Source organism: Tenrec ecaudatus, chromosome 14, assembly GCF_050624435.1.
Source record: "Tenrec ecaudatus isolate mTenEca1 chromosome 14, mTenEca1.hap1, whole genome shotgun sequence".
NCBI lineage: Eukaryota > Metazoa > Chordata > Mammalia > Afrosoricida > Tenrecidae > Tenrec > Tenrec ecaudatus.
Window position 1 is genome coordinate 75065742 of NC_134543.1, and position 19797 is coordinate 75085538.

General features: G+C 34.1%; 1 protein-coding gene across 4 annotated transcripts in view; it reads right to left on the reverse strand.

Annotated features, from left to right (window-relative positions):
* Nucleotides 1-1012: 1012 nt before the first annotated feature.
* Nucleotides 1013-19797, reverse strand: part of G2E3 (G2/M-phase specific E3 ubiquitin protein ligase) — an 81219-nt gene continuing 62434 nt past the window's right edge. For all 4 annotated transcript variants that reach the window (XM_075532146.1, XM_075532144.1, XM_075532147.1 and 1 more), the window contains 4 exons: nucleotides 19153-19334; nucleotides 14136-14308; nucleotides 7483-7673; nucleotides 1013-6794 (listed from right to left, as the gene is read on the reverse strand). In XM_075532146.1, the coding sequence (XP_075388261.1) occupies nucleotides 6538-6794; nucleotides 7483-7673; nucleotides 14136-14308; nucleotides 19153-19334 (803 nt within the window). In that variant the 3' untranslated portion in view covers nucleotides 1013-6537. The remainder of the gene's footprint in view (nucleotides 6795-7482; nucleotides 7674-14135; nucleotides 14309-19152; nucleotides 19335-19797) is intronic.

A 19797-nucleotide genomic window follows, 5' to 3' on the forward strand; every position in this document is an offset into this window, starting at 1 on the left:
CGCGCCGCCCACGCCCCTCGCTCCGCCCTGCGGAGCCGGGACCCCGCGTCCGCGCCCCAATCCGTGGCAGATTCGTGGCCAGCTGCGACAGAGAGTGTACCCTGTCTAGTAGAGGTCCTCTCTCCGATGGTAGCGGCTTGGTGACCCTAATTAAACACTTTACTGTTAGCGTGGTCCTTTCCAGGTCATGAAAGTGGGAATTCTACGTTAGGTGTGTCCGGATCACAGCACTAATAGAGGTGAAGCTCCTGGAAGAAAGGCACTCAAGTTAGGGTAGGTCCCTCCACTCTTCTATTTGTCCGATATTTGCTCCCTTCTTTTCAGGAATCAGGTGGTTTAGAAGCACAGCTATAAATCTTAGTCTCATCCGTCAGGCAACATGATCTCGTTTTGTGGTATGGTGTTACCTGCATTGGCTACTGGAGCCAGGCTGAAAAACGGCAATTGAGCCCACCCTCCAGTAACTGCAAGATCACAAAGGAGCCCTAGTGGCGCAGAGGGCTTTGGGTTGTGCTGCTACCCCAAGGTCAGCACCTGGGAGGGTGACTGCGCTGGAGACCCAGGGTTTCCGCATCTACAAAGATTTACTACTTCACAAACCCCAAAGGCCAGTGCTGTTCTGTCCAGTAGTGTGCTGTCAGTCAGAATCCACTTGATGGCAGTTTTGTTTTGCTCTTTGATTTATATGTAAGGATAGTAGTGAGCGTGCTGGCATTGAAATGTACACTTTAAGTTATGTGTTCACAAAACATCCAATATTTGTGCATTCTAATCCATTATTTTATTGCATAAAAAAGGTACACAATGATAATTCATTCCCCATGTCCAATAATTTTCCGGTGGTATTGTACTTGTTGCTGAATGTTAATTATGAAGCTGCACCAAAATTCTTAAATGACTCGGTCCAAAAATTTAATATTTTAAATTATGAGCTAGTAAGCAAAATTATAGTCGATAATAAAACACTAACTTCTCAAGTTCATAAATCAGAAGTTTATTTTCATGAAGTCAAAAGAACTTTTAGTTAACTAGATATGCTATAATTAAACAGAAATAGCAGTTTCTGCTTTTCTTTAGTCTCTGTGGAATAAATTACATAGGCTTTCCCCACCTCCAAATCTGAAAACGCAGTCTTGGGCATTTGGGTCCTCCCACCTCCCAATGAAAATCTGTCTTCTAACATTTCAGCTTCATCACTGACTTCTTGTGTATACATTGCATCAACATAAAACAACAAAATGTTTAACTTTCATAAACATACATAAGAAATGATAAAAAGTCATGTCCAAGTAATGTGCAGTGTGTGGGCAAAAAAATTATATAAAAACACACCCAACATAACAGGGCCCGAAGGTGTAGTCAGAGTCTGATTATTTATTAAAACCCAAAATAATTATTTATGGCTTTAATGTGTCATTAATCTAAACGATTGTAACCTTTTATCTGATTTTCCTATGCAAATTCTGGGTTTTAATTAATTCACTCTAGCAAGCTATTTTACATTAAGGAATAGCTTTAACATCTTATTCCATAGAGGTTCCTGGATATGAGAACTACTTACAGAACTTTTCAAATGTAGAGGAAAAGGTAATGTACCTATTCAGTTTTGCAATAATCCTAAACTGTTTTACTATTAACAAGTTAGTTCACTTAATTTATATAAGCACTTCACATTTAATATATGCATAAACATTATTTAGAACACTTCATTGTGTCAAAAGTGCCATGGTCTTTGGTAACATTTATCAGACTTTAAACCGACTGACATATAAATTATCATCTCACAAATTTGACATGCAGTAGGTACTGGAACAAATCTGGAAAATTGAAAAAGAGCTGGAAATTGATTCTGTTCAAGGCAATCCAAATGTTCTTATACTACAGGTAAAATGTATTCAACTACCCCATCATTCAATGTGTTTTTATACTGTATATTGTATTATAATTTGAGTATATAATCAGCTCAATAGATTGTAAAAGTAACATTAAAGCACTAGATACAATTTGACAGTCACTATATACTTGGTGTATATGACTGAATTACATATTTATAAATAGAATCTTATGGCAAAATCACCAAGAAAACTTTACTATACATCCCTTTGCTTAGCATTTAGCACTAAGTAGCTTCAATTGAAAGAACTGGTGGCACAATGATTAAGCCTTCAGCTATTAAACAAAAGTTGGCCGTTTGAACCTGCCATCCGTTCAATGGAAAAACCCACTCCCCAATCCCACGTCAATCGAGTTGACCCTGACATTCAATCCTATTGGACAAAGAATAGCTCCACAGGGCATGTGAAACCGAAAATCTTTATGAAAAGACAGCTTCATCCTCTTGCAGAGCAGCTGATGGGTTTGAACCACCTTAAGGTTCCCAGCTCTAATGCTTAACCAGGTCTGCCACCTGACCTCCTTCCCAGGCATGCTATGGGAAATCCACAAGGATTTCAGCCTAAGGTATCCTATAAGGCCACTGTTGAGTTCTAACTCAATGGCACCCAACAAAAAAGTTCCTAGACAAAGCCAAAAGGTATTGCTACAAAATCCAAAACGAGAAACCTTTATTAAGCAAAAAAATAGAAACGAGAAGCTCCTGCTTCTGCCCATAACCTCCATCTGGTTTTACACATTTCTGAAGGCAGGTTTTCATCTCTTGAAGGTGTCCCTGATGAATACAGCACTTTCTAATGAACACTATGGAAGATGGCAGTTTTGGCATCTTTGCGCGGCTCAAATCATGTTCCTCTTAAAGGATGAGTTCACGGAACAAATAGTAGTATGAAAGGGCAAGATAAGAGTTTTAGGTGAATGGGCTGTTCACTCGACAAAATTCTCATAAAACAGCCCTTGTTACCCTGGAAGAGGTACATTGTGACATGAAAATAAAAGCACATCGCTGCCTACTGATTCAGAATGCAGTTTTCACTCTTGAAAATCGTTTAGTGCTAAACCCTCATGATTTCCTTTTGCTGAGGAATCTATTATGATTGCCCCGTTAGGAATCAAAATACTGTCACCATAATCTTCTGACATCCCTTGATTTCAAGGGACCCAGCTGATCCTCTTGATGGGTACCGCCTTTGATTGAATCGTGTTCTGTTAATCAAAGACTAGTCCCATTTATAGTTCCTTCTAAAAAATCATTAGCCATTAATCTCACTTAAGAGTAATGGAAAGATCAGCCCTTAGAGCATTCTATTTTCTGTTTTAGTATAGCTTCTAATTTTTCACTTTTGTCAGTTTGTTCTTATAGTGTTGTCCTAAATTCTTAAGCCCCCCCCCCTGGTTTCTATGATTATGTCTGCATCTTTTTCTTAGCTGATCTTTGTGCAAATCCTGCTGAGGTCAAGCCGTTCACTATAAATGGAAAATGCTGAATCATCATGTGGAATCTCAACTTCAGTCGCTAGTACACATCAATGGGAATCCCACCAGTCTTTCAGCAGTTTCTGAATTTCAGCGCGTTTCATTAGTCCAGGTCATCTTTGAGCCCAACATAAGGCAGTTTCCCATAAACTTGTTGCACAACTTCAATGATCTGGGAAAAGGCCTTTGTGAGTTCTCTTAAAAATTGTGATTTTATCCCTGGTCACAAATATTTTATCCATGGCACAAAATGTTATCTTTTTTTTGTTCAAAAGGCACCTTAACCCTAAGTCTAAGGCTTGTATTACTGAGTGGACTTGTCTGCCATCACCTACTGACTGCAGAGGCATGTTTAGACAGTTCATTTGGATTAAACCTCTGCATATATGAACTAGACCACCAGTAACAATACTTTTTGACTACATAATGTAAAACACAGATACATATGTTTATAAATACCAAAAGTTTGTGGGAAAATGTCCACCCTTTCAATTCCATTTTTTCTATGAATTTTTTGAAGCCACAGTGAATTCTCAGGTTGGTGATCAAAATGGTTTCTTTACTTATCCCAAACAGAAAAAACTTAAAAAAAATTATGTAGAAACAAGTATTATTTACATGAAAACAAATATTCCAAAGTATAAAACCAATGGCTAGTTTCTGGTGATAATTTTAAAGAATCTTTAACTAATACTAAAATTGTAATTAGCCAAGCATAAAAATAGTAAAGAAATGTAAAAAGGGTCTACAGATGAAGCCCCCACACCAAAAACCATTTGAAAACAATTATAAACTAACCAAAAGCATTAACAATAGGAATGCATTAACAATCAACTTAGGATTTTTTTCATTATTGAAATAGAAAAACCACCTTGAAATAAATGGCATTAAATGATGAAATATTTAAGAAACACATATTACAAAGATTTAAAACAATTAATTTATATAATTCAATGTAGATAATAATTTTGAGCTAGCCAAAGCAAAGAATAAGCATGATGTCAACCAATTAACACAGTTAACATTGCAGAAAATAACATGAACATTTCTTGGACTATACAGCTTAATCTAAAACTTATATTAATGAAGTATCATTTAATCATAACACACTTTGCAATGTTTATCTTTACATTGTGAATGTTCTAAAGTATTTTTTACACCATCTTATCTCTAAAACCCTGTCCATAAATAAGGAAAACAAGGAGGTGAAATACTGTCTTTGTTATAGCCAAGCCAAGCACACCACTGACCCCACCCTAAATGTATGTGTGCGTACTATCAGCTTTAATTACCACAATAGAGATAGTTAATTAAAATTATAGATAATCAGAAATAGCCCAAATTAGGCTTTTTTGGTTTGCATGGCTAAATAGCTTTATGAGACTTACAAAAGGTAGGCTATGAAATAAAATACCCAGCTTATCAACATAACTGAAGTAAAAGTTGTAAGGTAAATGTGAAATCTGTATTAGATAAAAACTTTTGATAATCCTCTTACTTTTAATCCAATAAACTTTAATACTAAACAAATTTCTTGTATGAAGTTATTAAAAGCTACAAGTTAAAGTTTAATTTGATTGATCTCTAATTTTAGTTTTCCTTTTATACTGCTATCTACCACCTATGTCAAATCAATATTTTTTTCTATAAGAATATTAATAATTTAAGAACAATTTGGGGATGGATAAAGTATGACAGTTCATATATACTGTGAATATAACAAAATTTGGGTTCAAACAAAACATCTTACCTTCTAAAGCTTAATTCACGATTGATTGGCTTCGGTGAAAAACTATTATCTCATATGTATTTGATAATAGACTAAGTTTGTCTACATTTTTTGTTGGCAAGTGGGACATGACTATTGATCCTGGAATATCTTCAAATTGTTGTTACATGAACTTCTTACTACTAGGTATTTTTTTCATTAAAAATAAGTAACTAGAGTTTAGAACAGAAATATAAGTATTAAAAAGGACATACACAAAAATAGTAGCTATGTTTTATGTAGTGAGAGTATGAGTGGGTTTTTAATTTTGTAGTTTTTAACTTTACTTCTACTACAAAGAAACAGTATTAACAGCTCTTTCAGAAAAAAATTACTATACAATGAAAGCTATTTCCCAGCTTATGTATCATACAAACATTCTGATAATAACTGTCAAACAGGCAAACCTACCACATGATAACCTAGAGATCATTCAGATATCTGAAATTATTAAGCATCAGACATATTCTGATTTAGTACCACACATATGGGATACAGAAAGGAAAAAACCCACCTTTTTCCTATGGTTAATGCAAAAATCTTAAAGAAGATTCACTGTTAAGTATTTTCAACTACAGCATCTACTTCAAAAGTGTTTCTAAGCATATATACAATGCTCCTGGATTCCAGAATTTGTGCAATTCTATTTTTTGTGTGGTAATACTTCTTATTAGGTATAATCCTGTCTCAAAACAAACCTCACCATCATCAAATTGAATCCAACTCATGGAGACCCTATAGGGCAGTCTAGAACTATGTAGGTTTCTGAGACTGTAACTGTAGGAGTAGAAAGTCTTCTCTCTCTGCCAGAGCAGCTGGTTCCTTTGAACTGCTGACTTAAGGTTCAGCTGAACGTATAACCAACCCACTACGACAGCAGGTCTCCTACCCCTAATTGTAGCGAGGGGCATTTTAATATAAATCAGTAAAATTCAGATATTTTAAACAACCAACTTGATGTCATCCTGAAAAGCATGGCCAATTAAATTTAAAATTTTAGTGCTTTAAGATATGAAAAACCGTTTACTTGAAAATTGCTTAAAAGTAAAAAAAATCACTGTGGCATCTTGTAGTTAACAAATTATAAAAACGAGTAAAACAGTCTATTTCCAATGACACTATACTTGAAGAAAGTCTGTACAGTCATTCTAAAAATATTTATATAGCAGTTTACAAAGCACATATAAAAGAAAATAGAAAAATACTACAAATTTTGAATAGTACACCCCAAGAAACAAACAGTTTTTATTTAGTTCTAACAGCCAAAACATTCTTTTCCATTTAAATGATAAATTTTACTGGGCCCAAAAGATCTTCAAGTGATGATGGCCAGATTCTGAAACAAAAGAAAGTATCAATAGCAGCTGTAAAAGAAGCATTACTTTGTTCCAAGAAACATTTTAATGTCCAGTGTAGTGAGAACTTTCTTCCTTTTCTAGTCTTAGAGTGTTTCTTATAGAAAAGTCCATATTTTCTTGAAATTCTTTATATGTATTGGTTATTGGTAGTGCTAAAGAGTTATTACACTTGTTTCCAGTAGGAAAATCCATATGCAGGCACTCAATTGAAGGAGTGGGTTTAAATCCAGAAGGTGGAATGGAACTACAACCAGTTGCAAAGACAAGAATATCTTCCATTGTTGTAGTAGATTTGCCACCTGAAAAATTTACCAAAAGAAGAGAGAAATCAATCTGTGTTATATTTGTTATCATCATACTATACACCAACAAGATGGGAATTTCAGAAGAAAGAGACTGCCATATGCCTCTTTGGCAAGTTAAGTAGGCCATGTGCAGTAATAGGCAAATAGCACATCTGATAAATGCTGATGTGAACTTCGAATAGAAGGATCTTTAAACTCATTTAGCCCAACCACAGACTGTTTATGTGGATCCTTTAAAATATCAGATTTTAAAGTTTCAACTTTTAGGGATAAAATATTTAAAATAACTTAAAGCTACTTTTATAGATCATCACATTTATAACCCCTTTCAATGAATATAAAGAGAAAAACCAAATGATAACACACCAAGGAGAATGATATCAAACCAAATATCAAACTGAGAAAAAACTAAAGTTTTCAAATGAAAAATGTATTTTTAAGCCTATTATACAATATCCTCTTAATATAATTGTCATAGCCATGACCAATAAATAATGGGTAAGTTAAAGCTTGAGAAAGATGAAAAAGATGTTCAAAGACTAGTTTATGCTGTATTCTATGGTTTTTTTTTTTAATGTTTTGAAAACTGGAGCTGCCAAATGAATATCTCACTAAAAGGAAAAAGTAGGTATCACAAAACAAATATTGAGACAAATTAAACAAAAAAATTTAACTCACATACCTTCAACGGTCTGTAAGTAAGTGTTCCAAAATCCCAAAACTTGTACATCAGGTAATGTGTGGACTGTAAAAAGGTCACTAAGGACTTTTGCAGAAAGAGTCTCAGGTTTATAACACAGGATGCTACAAAATGCCTCTGGATAAGTCTGCATTTTCTCCAAAACACCAAGAGTTTTCAGACCCTGCTTAAAGCTTAAGAGACAAAAAGTAATGAGCCAACAATCAAACGTGTGTCAGGTATTAGAATAAGGAATTAACATTCCAAGCTAATTTACCTGACATTTTCCAAAACATTTAATAATTTAAAGAAAAGTTATATTTACTTATTGGGGGGAGAAGTGGCATGATACTTTCAAATCTATAAAGTAAAATACAGTAATAAATATATTTTATGATCTCTACTGCCTATATCATTTGGCTTTAGTTTTTAAAGCTCACAATTTTTCCACTACTCGTACATTAGTTTGTCATACTTTGGTGGCTTGCATGCAGCTGTGATGCTGGAAGTTATGCCACTTGTATTTCAAATAACAGCAGGATCATCCACGGTGAACAAATTTCAGCAGTTTCTAGAATAAGAACAGACTAAAGAGAAGAAACAGGCCACCAACTTCTGATACATTAGCCACATAAAACCACATGACTAGCAGTGAAACGCTGCCAGCTCTAACTAATGCTGGAAGACAGGCCATGCAGGTTGGAAAGTAATCAAAATTGATACACAGGTGACTGTGGAAGAGCTGCTGCTTCAAAGTGAGGTTGACCTTTAGGAAAAGGATAAAGTAGAGTTTTTGGACCTTCGTTTGCTGATGAGTAAAGATGCAAAATAAGAACTGCGAACACCCATTAATAATTAGAATGTAGGATGTACAAAGTATGACCATAGGAAAACTGGAAGCCATTAAAAATAAAATGAGGCAAATAAGAGGTTAATAGTCTAGGGTTTAGTAAGCTGAAACGTACAGGTATTGGCTATTTAAAGTCAATAAACAATCGTAATAGTTTATAAACAGTGGCTCTCAACCTTCCTATTGCCGCGACCCTTTAATACAGTTTCTCTCATGTTGTGGTGACCCCCCACCATAAAATGTTTTTTGTTGCCGCTTCTTAACTGTAATTTTGCTACTGTTATGAATTGGGCGACCCCTGTGAAAGGGGCGTTCAACCCCCAAAGGGATCGCAACCCACAGGTTGAGAACTGCTGGTTTATAATGATAGGAGATTCATAAACTCAAAGGAATGAAATCACATTACTATCAAAAAGATCTTGATTTACTTTAAGTATTATACTATCATTGTATCTGATATACTTCAAGTATTATACTATGTCTGTGATAGAGTAATTCATACAATGCTTTTAAGAACAAAGATAGTAACTACATAATGCTATAGTACAGTGTCAGCTTACCAAAAATACAATCACCAAGATAATAAATGTCAAATAGGTAAACTATCCCATTGACACAGGCACCAGCTTTTCAATACATGGTTATTTTGTTTTAAATGTATTCCTGTGAGTTAACAAGTATTTTTAAATTTAATTTTTACTAACTAATAGCATTTTAAAGTAAATTTATTTATATTGATTTTATTAGTAGTTATTCTGGGTATTACATATACATACATTACTGGTTAATTTTACCAGTTTGATAAAGTATATAAATCTTACCTTCTTAAACTACATCGAATTGTCCCAATATTCTCACTCATTACACACGAGAACCAAAATTGACAATGTTATTGTTTTGGTTTCAGTAATCAAGCTAAATACAGAAGACGTATTTTTCTTTTCTTTATTTTTTAATCATTTAATCATTTCATACAACTCTTATCACAATTCATACATACATCAATTGTGTAAAGCACATTTCTACCTTCATTGCCCTCATCATTCTCAAAACATTTGTCCTCCACTTCAGCTCCTGGCATCAGCTCATTTTCCCCCTCCCTCTCTATCCTCCCCCCTCATGAACCATTGATAATTCATATATTATTACTCTGTCATAACCTACACTATCCGATGTCTCCCCTCACACACTCTTCTGTTGTCTGTTCCTCAGGGAGGAGGTTATATGTAGATCCCTGTAATCGGTTCCCTCTTTCCACCCCACCCTCCCCATATCGCCTCTCTCACCACTGTTCCTGAAGGGATCATCCCATTGTTTCCAGTTCCTATCTGTACCAGTGCACATCCTCCCTCTGGTCTAGTCAGATTTGTAAGGAAGAATTGGGACTATGATAGTGGGGGTGGCGTGGGGGTAGGGAGGAAGCATTTAGGAACTAGAGAAAAGGTGTATGTTTCATCATTGCTATACTGCCCCCTGACTGGCTCGTCTCCTCCCCCCGACGAAAACGTGTTTTTATAATTACTTATGTTGTTCTTTATTCTTTCCTGCCACTTCCCGAGTTCCTCTTTTATAATTTTCTTTTTAAAATACTTCCTATAGCCATTCCTTTTAGATCAACTGGCCACAAACTGTTTTACTTTCCTTTAAATAAGAATTTCTAGATTTCATTTTATGTGATTTCTTGGGTCTCCATTAATTCTTGACCTAGTCTGTCTTCTCTCTACCTTTCAGAGCCTCTGTATGCTTGATTTATATATATCCAGGGTTCTAACTGTACTGTAGAGGAAAATATATCTACTCCACTTTAGCATAAGTCCATGATAATGTTTTCATTTCAAATTATTCAAAATTTTGTTTTGCTTTTCAGTTACTTGAATATTCTCATTCAGTTTATTCTGTTACCTAAATTCTTGATGTTCTTCAACTCCTCCCAATTCTAATTTTGGCTGTCTTGTTATATAATTTTTATGAAGAATTTTTAATGACAATTGCTTTGTATTTGGCATTGCCATTTGTCTTGGGCTGTATTTCTGTACATAATATTTACATCTATGTATATGCTTTAGCTTGGTACTCTACTAGTATTCTCAGGGCCCAAACTGGTTATTTTGTTACATTTCCTTTTTATAGCTCAGGGTCAATACCAGACTCTAACCCAATGGTGGAGTAAACAGAAGGTTTTGACTTTTAGGTTATGGTTTCCTTGTTACTTCTATCATCCCCAGTACTCTTACAAATTTAGATTATTTTAAAAGATTATCTTTCTTAGATAGTTTTTATTTGTTTAAATAGTAAAGTGTCTTAGTTATCTAGATCTGCTATAAGGAAAATACCAGAAGTGAATGGCTTTATTAACAAAAATTTATTCTCATAGTTTAGAAGACTAGGAGTCTGTATTTAGGGTGTCAGCACTAAGGGGAGGCTTTCTCTATATGCTCTGGAGGAAGGTTACTTGGTCTCCTTTCAACATCTGTGTGCCTGGCATCTTGGGATCCCTTGGAGAGCTCCATGTATCTTGGCATCAGCCTTCCCCTGATGGTCTAGAAGGTTTTCATCAGTACAGGGACCGCAAGCCCAAATGGCACGCTTTGTTCCTTGTTCTTCTTTCTTGTGATCGTCGGAAGGTTCCACCTTCTCGGCTTCCTTCTCATCTCTTATAAGATGAAGGAGGTTCAAGCTCCATCCCAGGGAAAGTACCCTTCCATGACATTAGTGCTATTACTGGAGTAAAGATAGTGTTCCACACGAATGCTCTTACAATTGAGTGAGTGATCACAACAGAATGCATTGTGGGAAATGAACACATCATCAAACAACTCCAAAATAATATCATTACATAATTGCCAAACCACTGAGAATTGTGGCCCAGCCAACATAACACAGGTTATGGTTTGGGGACGTTGGGAGGGGACGACTCAATCCATGATCAAAAGTTACTATTTAGCTGTTTAACCCTTGTCTTTTCATCTCAACCTGTGTAATTTCTATTTATAATTCTGATTTTAATGTAAACTTCACTTCTATAACAGTTTTCCCTGACCTCTAAACTATTCAGATCTGTGAATACAAATAACAATAACTTACATACCATTAGGACCATTAACTATGTGGAGGGGGAAAATCACAATTCTGTACATGTCACTAATGCTGCATTTAACTACTTAAGAATCTTATAGACCTTTGAAGACAATTAGAAGGTATTTTATTATATATTGGAAAGTGTATGCTCAGCAACTAAGATGTAACATTATATTTCAACTCAAAAGAGTTCAAGGGAACATCCCAAATACCTATCCATAGGGAACAGGCTGAATATATTCAGCCAAACAAAACAGATTTTTTTTCTTGTCTTGATTTTTAGGCCTGTTCCTGAGGTTACTGGGTGCTGACTTAAAAAAATTGCATTGGATCAATTTTCTAGAATTGACAACATCAACTCTAGTGTCTTAGATATTGTGTTCCATTATATTTTCAGCTATACTATCTCCTAGTTTTTTTGTTTTTTTAAAAAATTATTTTACTAGGGGCTCATACAGCTTAAATCACAATCGCCCAGTCTTAAATTTAAGAATCCAGACCCACCAATTACAAGATAAGTCAAAACAAGGGTATGGGTATTTGAAAATGAATTAGGAATCAAAGGACTTCCAAGAAAGTTGTACAGCCCAAAGTGGTAGTTGATTACGTATCAAACTATTAATCCTATAGGTGGTGGTTCAAACCCACCAGGCACGCTGCAGTCTTTAAATGATTAGAATTGATTAGATTTTTCCTTTTAGTGTGGCAGGCTGTGCAGAGATTACAAGTTGGATACTGCAAAACCAGAACACAGCTTGAGAAGAGTAAAAAATAAAAAAGGCAATTTAAAGTGTCAAAAAATGTTCAACTTCATAGAAATTTTCATAAATATTTTGAAGATCTAAAAGTTTCAAGTTATGAAATAAACACTTCAGAATGAATTTTAATATATAAAAATCAACAGAGAATTCATGTTAAATGTTTCAGAGGTCAGGCTGACTTCAAATTCTTTATAAGAAAATTTCTAACTTTTAATAATTACTTTGCACAGGTGCAAAAATTGTACCACCTTAAACAAGACTGAAACATTTAATTCTAATAGAATAATTTGAACTTTGACAGACCCATTTTGGGTTTCCGAACATTTGAATTTCATCTTTCTCTTGCAAAGCAGCTGGTAGGCTCGAATACCTGACCTTGTGAGTAGCAGTCAACTAACCCCACGATGGTTAGCATGCACCCCACTATATGCCACCCACAAGGGTTCATTATTTATTGCATAGTGACTCTTATTTCTGACCCCTTTTTAAGCTAAAAAATTAGTACTGCCTGCTCTTCAGTTCCTAATAAAGGTGACGTGATACTGGGGGGAAATTCCCAGGTCATGTAATTTGTCCCAAGTGTTCAAATCCATCTTTGGATCAAAGGACACCCCGTGAAGTACAACAATCTGAAGCATGCACTTCTTCTAGTCTCAGCTAATCGCTATTATATTGCATTAAAATATCTTGATATTTTTATTGGCAAGCAGAGTGTTCTATATCTAAAAAACTAGAGCTGATAGGGGAAAACTTAAATTAACAGGTCAAATATACCCAGAAACAAGTCAAATATTTAAGGCGCCAAAATGTGTGCTGACCAGTGGATAATATATGGAAACAATAGTGTTCTGAATAGCCCTAAAATGGTAGTAACAACTATGTCTACTTATTACCATGGTGTGATCCCCCAAATATATTGTCAAATGAAAAACAAGTTTTAAAAAAGGGTGGTAAGCATGTTAATATTGATTTATGTATTCATCTGCTGTCAGTAAAAAGAAAAACAATACCAAATTTAAGATACCAAATGGTATACCAAACGGTAGAAGTAATCATACCAAATGTACAATGGTTATTTCATTGGGGATAAAGGTGGAATGGATATGGATGAAAGATACACTTCTTTGAATACACTTTCTAGCATACCTCTAAATTCTTTCAATATACATTTCAATAAGAATAGTAACTATAATTGTTTTAAATAAACATATTTTAATCTAATAGCTAACAGTTAATGATGCTGATATTAAAAACAACAAAACTAATAATGTATTAGTCAGATGATATGATGTCATATATTTAGATGAAATAAAAGACTACCCACAATAAAGAGAAGATTGGTCACAATAAGTTAATAAATGTTAAGATCTGAGTGGTGATTGATTACATGGTTATATTATTCTATCTATTTCTACATATAACTGATTATTTTCCACTACTTGAAAAAAATTTAAACACAATACTATTTAAAAAAACAAAGTGCACACAGATAAAAGCTTGAAAAACATCTGAAGACTATTACGTTAGAGAGTGAGCCACATTTACGTTATTAGTCAAAGGATGCTCTGCATACCTATTAAAAGTGCTCAACAGACAATAGATGGTCAATAAATAGCTATTAAATGAAAGGAGGAAAAAATAAATAAATGAATGGAGATAGAAATAGCAAGTTGGCTCAAGTGGCAAGACATTTTAAATAATTATTTATTTAGAAAAATAATTATAAACTTGCAGAGGGTGGGGGAGCAAAATTTACTTTCCTAATCTAATCATCCTATGTTTACACAGATTCGGCTTTCTGCTAAGGCCAGAAAAGCAACAATCCACAAGACGCTAATTTTAAAGTACTGTTTTAAGGTAGCATTTACATTTTTTGTAGGACATTTAGATTTACTATCACTGTACTTCACACTAAAAGACAACAGTTTTAACATGCAATTTAAGAGAATCTTTTACATATAACTTACCTTTCAAAGGGTACTTGTACTCTCTTAATTACATGGTAGAAAAGTATGTCATTTATCAAGTGATATTTATCACTTATTGACGTTATAACTTTTAGACAGCCAGTAAGCTCTAGATAGTTATAGCATTCATTTATTGCAGAGTTTAAGTCAGCCATATTTGTTGCAGTTTTTATCTACAAAGCAAGACAAAGTATGCCTATTTTAACAATTTACTGGTGAGTGCCATTTACATTTTGAATTATACATTATATTAAATTCCCGAGTATACCAAAGTGGAGTGAAAAGCATACTAAAAATGCATTTTCTGGAATAAATGTATTTGAATCCAGTTCAATACTTCCATAATGTGATGATGTATATCTGTCTGACTGCTAGACATATCAGACTAAGCAAATAAAAATTGGATCAGGGTGTAAAGCTAAGAGGATAATTAGAGACCCAATAAAAAGTCTGAATTCTGTTCAATAGACAATGGAAAGACGCTGAGTACTCTTGGACTCCTTGGGGGTTAAAAAAAAAAAGTAACCTGATCAAGATGATACTTTTGGAAGAATTACACTGAATGAAGAATATTAGAGTAACATAACTGTCCTAGCCAAGGCAGTTATACTAGGTACATTAGAAATAAGGTAAAATTTTAAAATAAGTGATGCGTTAAGACAAATTATTTGATACATACTAGGAAGATGAAGTAAAGGAGGATGGAATTAACCTTTCCAGGATGACTTGGAATAGAAAACACCTAGGGTATAATGTATATATGCCACTTAAAAAAAGGAAATTATTTACATATGAGGGGGTTTCCCATTATCTTTTAATTCCATTTTCCTATGAAATTTCAAAGTCCCTTTACAAAAGAATAATCAACATAATAAATTATATTATAATAGAGACGATCTAAGGATAGCAGCTGAGATTTACGAGGATAACATTTTAACCAAAAAAAAAAATACTATAGGGAATAACGTAAGTCGATACATAAACATAAAACTTTCTTATACATTAGCTTATAAAGAGTGAAAGTTAAAAATGGGAGCTAGGAAAATAGTCTATTGGAATGGAAAATTTACTTGCTAATCCTTCAATATAAAATACTCTTCTCTTAGATATTTACATGACTCACTCCATCATTTAAGATCTCTGCAGAAATTTCCAAGGTTTTACCTGCCCATGCTGTTCAAAATAACACATTCATATTCTGTCAGAAATGAATAATTATGTGTATGGTATGTTAACCTCTCCATTAGTACCCCTCCCCCACTCCTGGGTTTTGTCCTAAGTGATTACAATAATGACAGAAACCCAATTTTATAGATGACCTTGAATGTTTCAATTGTATCTCTAAATCACGGGTTATTTCAGGAAAAAGAGTGTTTTATACATTGGTGTTTCAACTATGCAACCATGCCACTGTACTACGAATAGTCACAGACATAACAAATGAGCACAGCCAGCTGCAAAAAGAGGCAGTGGGACACAACTGGTCCACAGTTCATAATTTGCCATTCTAAAATCTAGACTTAAATGGCAATAAATATCTGTGATTTGGGGTCTCTGTTACAGAAGCGTAGTCTATGCCTTACCTATAAACTTCCTTATTCTATTGCATATAAAACACATTACCATTTGACTGTACATCATATAGTTAACTTCTGTTTTTCTTTTAAAATATAAATCCTAAGGTGGCAGGCACATGTCTTCTGTGATAAAAGGCCAGGCAGTATGTAGCATTTGCTGATTAATTGAGCAAACAAAATGGGAATAAAGCTCAGAGGAGAATTTGAGACTTTGAATGACCCAATAAAGTGTCTGAACTCTATTTAATAGGCAATGGAAAGATACTGAGTATTCTTGAAGGGGGAAGAAAAAGTAACCTGATAAAGATCATACTTTTGGAAGAATCACACTAAATAAAGAGCATTAGAGTAACATAACTGTCTTAGCCAAATCTGTTATACTAAGTACTATAGAAACAAAGAAAAGATTTTAAAATAAGCTACACATTAAGACAAATGATTTGCAACATAACAGAAAGATAACAGTAAAGAAGGTCGCAAATAACCTTGGAATAGAAAAATTACTGGAAAAGAACAAAAAAATCAGGCAAAAGAGTAAATTCTGGGGGAGGAAATTAGTCTTGCTTTAAATACACTGGGCTTAAGGTGCTATCAAGAACCAGATTTTTAGACATGTAGTTTAAAAATATATAGCTATGATCTCCTTTAGATATGTAGGCTAAAAACTATAGCTATGATAGTTAATGAAGGAAAAATGCTTTCCAAGAGATACTGATTGAGAGACTGTTAAGTCAACACTGAAAAATTCCTGCATTTCAAGAGTAGGAGAAAATATTGACAGAAGAAGTTACTAGGTGAAATATGACAATATAATCTTCAAGAAACCAAACTGTCATTCTCATGGTGAACCTACAGGACAAAGTAGAACTGTTTAGAATTCTTACACTTTAAATCTTTTTTTTTTAAGAAGGAGGTTTCATTTTTTAAAAATCATTTTATTGGGGGCTCGTACAATTCTTATCACAATCCATACGTCCATCCATTGTGTCAAGCACATCTGCACACTTGGGGCCATCATCATTCTTTAGACAACTCTAAATCTTTATAGGAATACAGCCTCATCTTTCTCTTGTAGAATGATGACTGGGTTCAAACACTGATCTTGTGGTTAACAGCCCAATGTGTAGACTGTTATGCTACCATGGATCCAACTTAGGGAAACCAGGAGAATGAAATTCTAAGTGGTAACTGCATACATTAGAGAAGATGAGACGTTAAAAAAGAAATGTCTTTGAATGTGACAAATTAGAACCTTAGACATAAGCTATGAAATAGCTAACTTGACAGAAGGGTGGTTGGAACAGAAGTCTGATTTCAAGAAGAAATAAAGAGGAACTAGAGGATGGAGACAAACAATTATAGATTTTTGGTAATGACAAGGAAAAGATAAGGTGAAGCTGTTCTTATGACAAAGAGTCTTTGACCATGTGAATGAAATTGTTTATACTTTACACTTATTTGGTACTTATATTGTACCAAATATTAATTCTATCTAGTAAATAATTCAATCCTATAAAATAAGTTACCATCATCACATGTTCCCATTTTTACAGAAGATGAAACTGAAGCAGAGGGGTCAAGTAACTTTCTCAAGGACACACACTGCTAAATGGAAGAGCTTAGATTTCAAATGAAAGTAAAACTAGCTTCTGAATTTGTGCTCTTATACAGAGCAGTTAAAGATACAAGGAAAAGTGATACCATTAATTACATTTGGTACTGAACAATACTAAGTTCCAATTAATAATAACAAGATATTCTTAGAAAGGATGGAAAAGTCTGTCATTTGAAGCAGAGAAAACAGAGGCAGAAAACAGAGCATGTTTAAGGAGGCTAAAGGAGAAAAAGTTAGAAGTATTTCTTTGTCTTAAATACTCAGTATAGTTTCATTTTGTTTTTTAAATGCCAAGCAGGTTTCTCTTGATTTGTTTTGGAATGTTTTTTAAAAATGTTGTTTTAATGCCATATAATACACATACCATGCAATTCAATGGTTTAAACATTTTTTTAAAAGACAAACAATTTTGGAACATTTTCTTCATTCATGTACTCATTATTATTGGGTTCCCATTTCCTCCCCAACCTCCCTTCCCTAAACCTAAGAAACTATTAATCCAGTTACTATCTCTATAGATTTACCTATCTTGAATTTCATATAAAAAAATAGAGAATATCTACTCCCCACTAAAAAACAATAATAAAAAAACAGAAGCAGAAAATAATAAAAACTAGAACAAATTTAAAACAGGTTAAAAGAGAGAACAAATACTAAGTTATTAATTTTAAACATACTACAACAGCATTAGTCCCCTTTCCAATGTATTTTTGAGAGCAAGGCAATTCGCATCACTGGTCAATGGTCAGAAGAGATCCTATGGAGGCTTAGTCCACGTGAGGATGCTGCAATTAGATTTGGGGTTTTCACTGTCATCCATAACCCTCAATATATGGTATAATGTAATGGCTAAAAGCATAAGCTCAGAAATTAGCCTTTAATTAAATGTCAAGTTTATTAAATCGCATCTGTGTAAACTTGGGTTTGTTAATCTTGTTATGCCTCAGTTTCTGATCAGTAAACCCCCTCCCAGGGGGACGAATAACAGAAAAGTGGGTGAGGAGCAACAGAGGACAATGTAAGATATGGGGGAAAAAACCCCTATAACTTATCAAGGGCTCATGAGGGACGGAGGGCAAGGGAGGAAGAGGGGAGAAATAGGGAGCTGATATCAGGGGCTCAAGGGGGAAGAAAATGCTTTAAAAATGATGGCAGTGGCATATGTGCAAATGTGCCTGACACTTTGGAGTAATGTATGGTCTGTGATAAGAGATGTAACAGCCCCCAATAAAAGTGTGTGTATATATATATATGTGTGTGTGTATATATGTAGCATTATAATTAAATGAGCTTTGAACATGTAACATCTAAGGTCGATTATAAATTCTACCTATTTTAGGTACAAACAGTGAGTCCTCAATACTTGCTTTCATACGGAAAAAAAACTTAACCAGGTCTTTCTCGCTCTCCACTACCCAACCCTCCCTATAAGAGGAAGCATTGTATGGAATTTTAAGATAAGTTTTTTCTCTCTTCAGATTCATATGCATGCAAGAAAGTTCTCTTTCACTCTCTAGCAAGCAATAGGAATCTAGCGCATACTGTCTTTAGCTGAGTATATACATCTATCTATTTCTGGAGACAGATAGCAAGCCTTTCTACACACAGAAATATGTCAGCATGGTACAAATGACTTTATCAACATTAAATCTAGTATTTCAGCTATTCTGCCTCTGAGTAATCTTTTAACTGATCCAAGTTCTGCTGGTAAGTATTGACAACTACTAAAACTACACAGAGAGTATTATTCTACTGCAGCCAGTAATTTCTTTTCAAATACATCTAGAATGTAGTCCACATGTTAATGAACAATTACATCTCTTACCCTGATTATAATTTGTGCCACATCAAAGTCTGAAACATCGTCTAAAATTGGTTGGGTATTTTCTGGTCCATAAACAAGGCAGTTAAACAAAGTTTTAGAAAGGAAACCAGGTGAAGGGCCACCATGAACCAAAGAAATGGCAAGCATTTTGCCAGCTTCATAGTAAAGATTCTCTTTCAGAGCTGTAAATGCAGACGGAAATATATTAAAACCATTTTTATTATTATAATTGTTCATGAATACATATGCAATTAACAACTTAAGTCTCAAAAGTTATTACCACACAATATACTCTCCTAAAATGTAAAAAACCTTTCTAAGTATAAAATAATATCCTATCAGAGAACAAATGTAAATATAGGAAATCTTAAAAATATTACCCATAAGCTTCCACCTTAATAACCACCATATGCACTTTGGTCTATTTGCATCTATATGTGCATATACACACGAGTAAATAATTCAGTTTTTTCCCCACTTAAGACACTTCAGAGCTTTTCTTAAATAATTAAAATTTAATAAAGTTCAAAATTTAAAAATGCATGAAGACTAACTCACACATGTGATGTAATTTAAGCTACTCTCCTATTATTGAGTATTGTGACTGAGTTAACAATTTCAGCTATGTAACACATAATGTTAAAT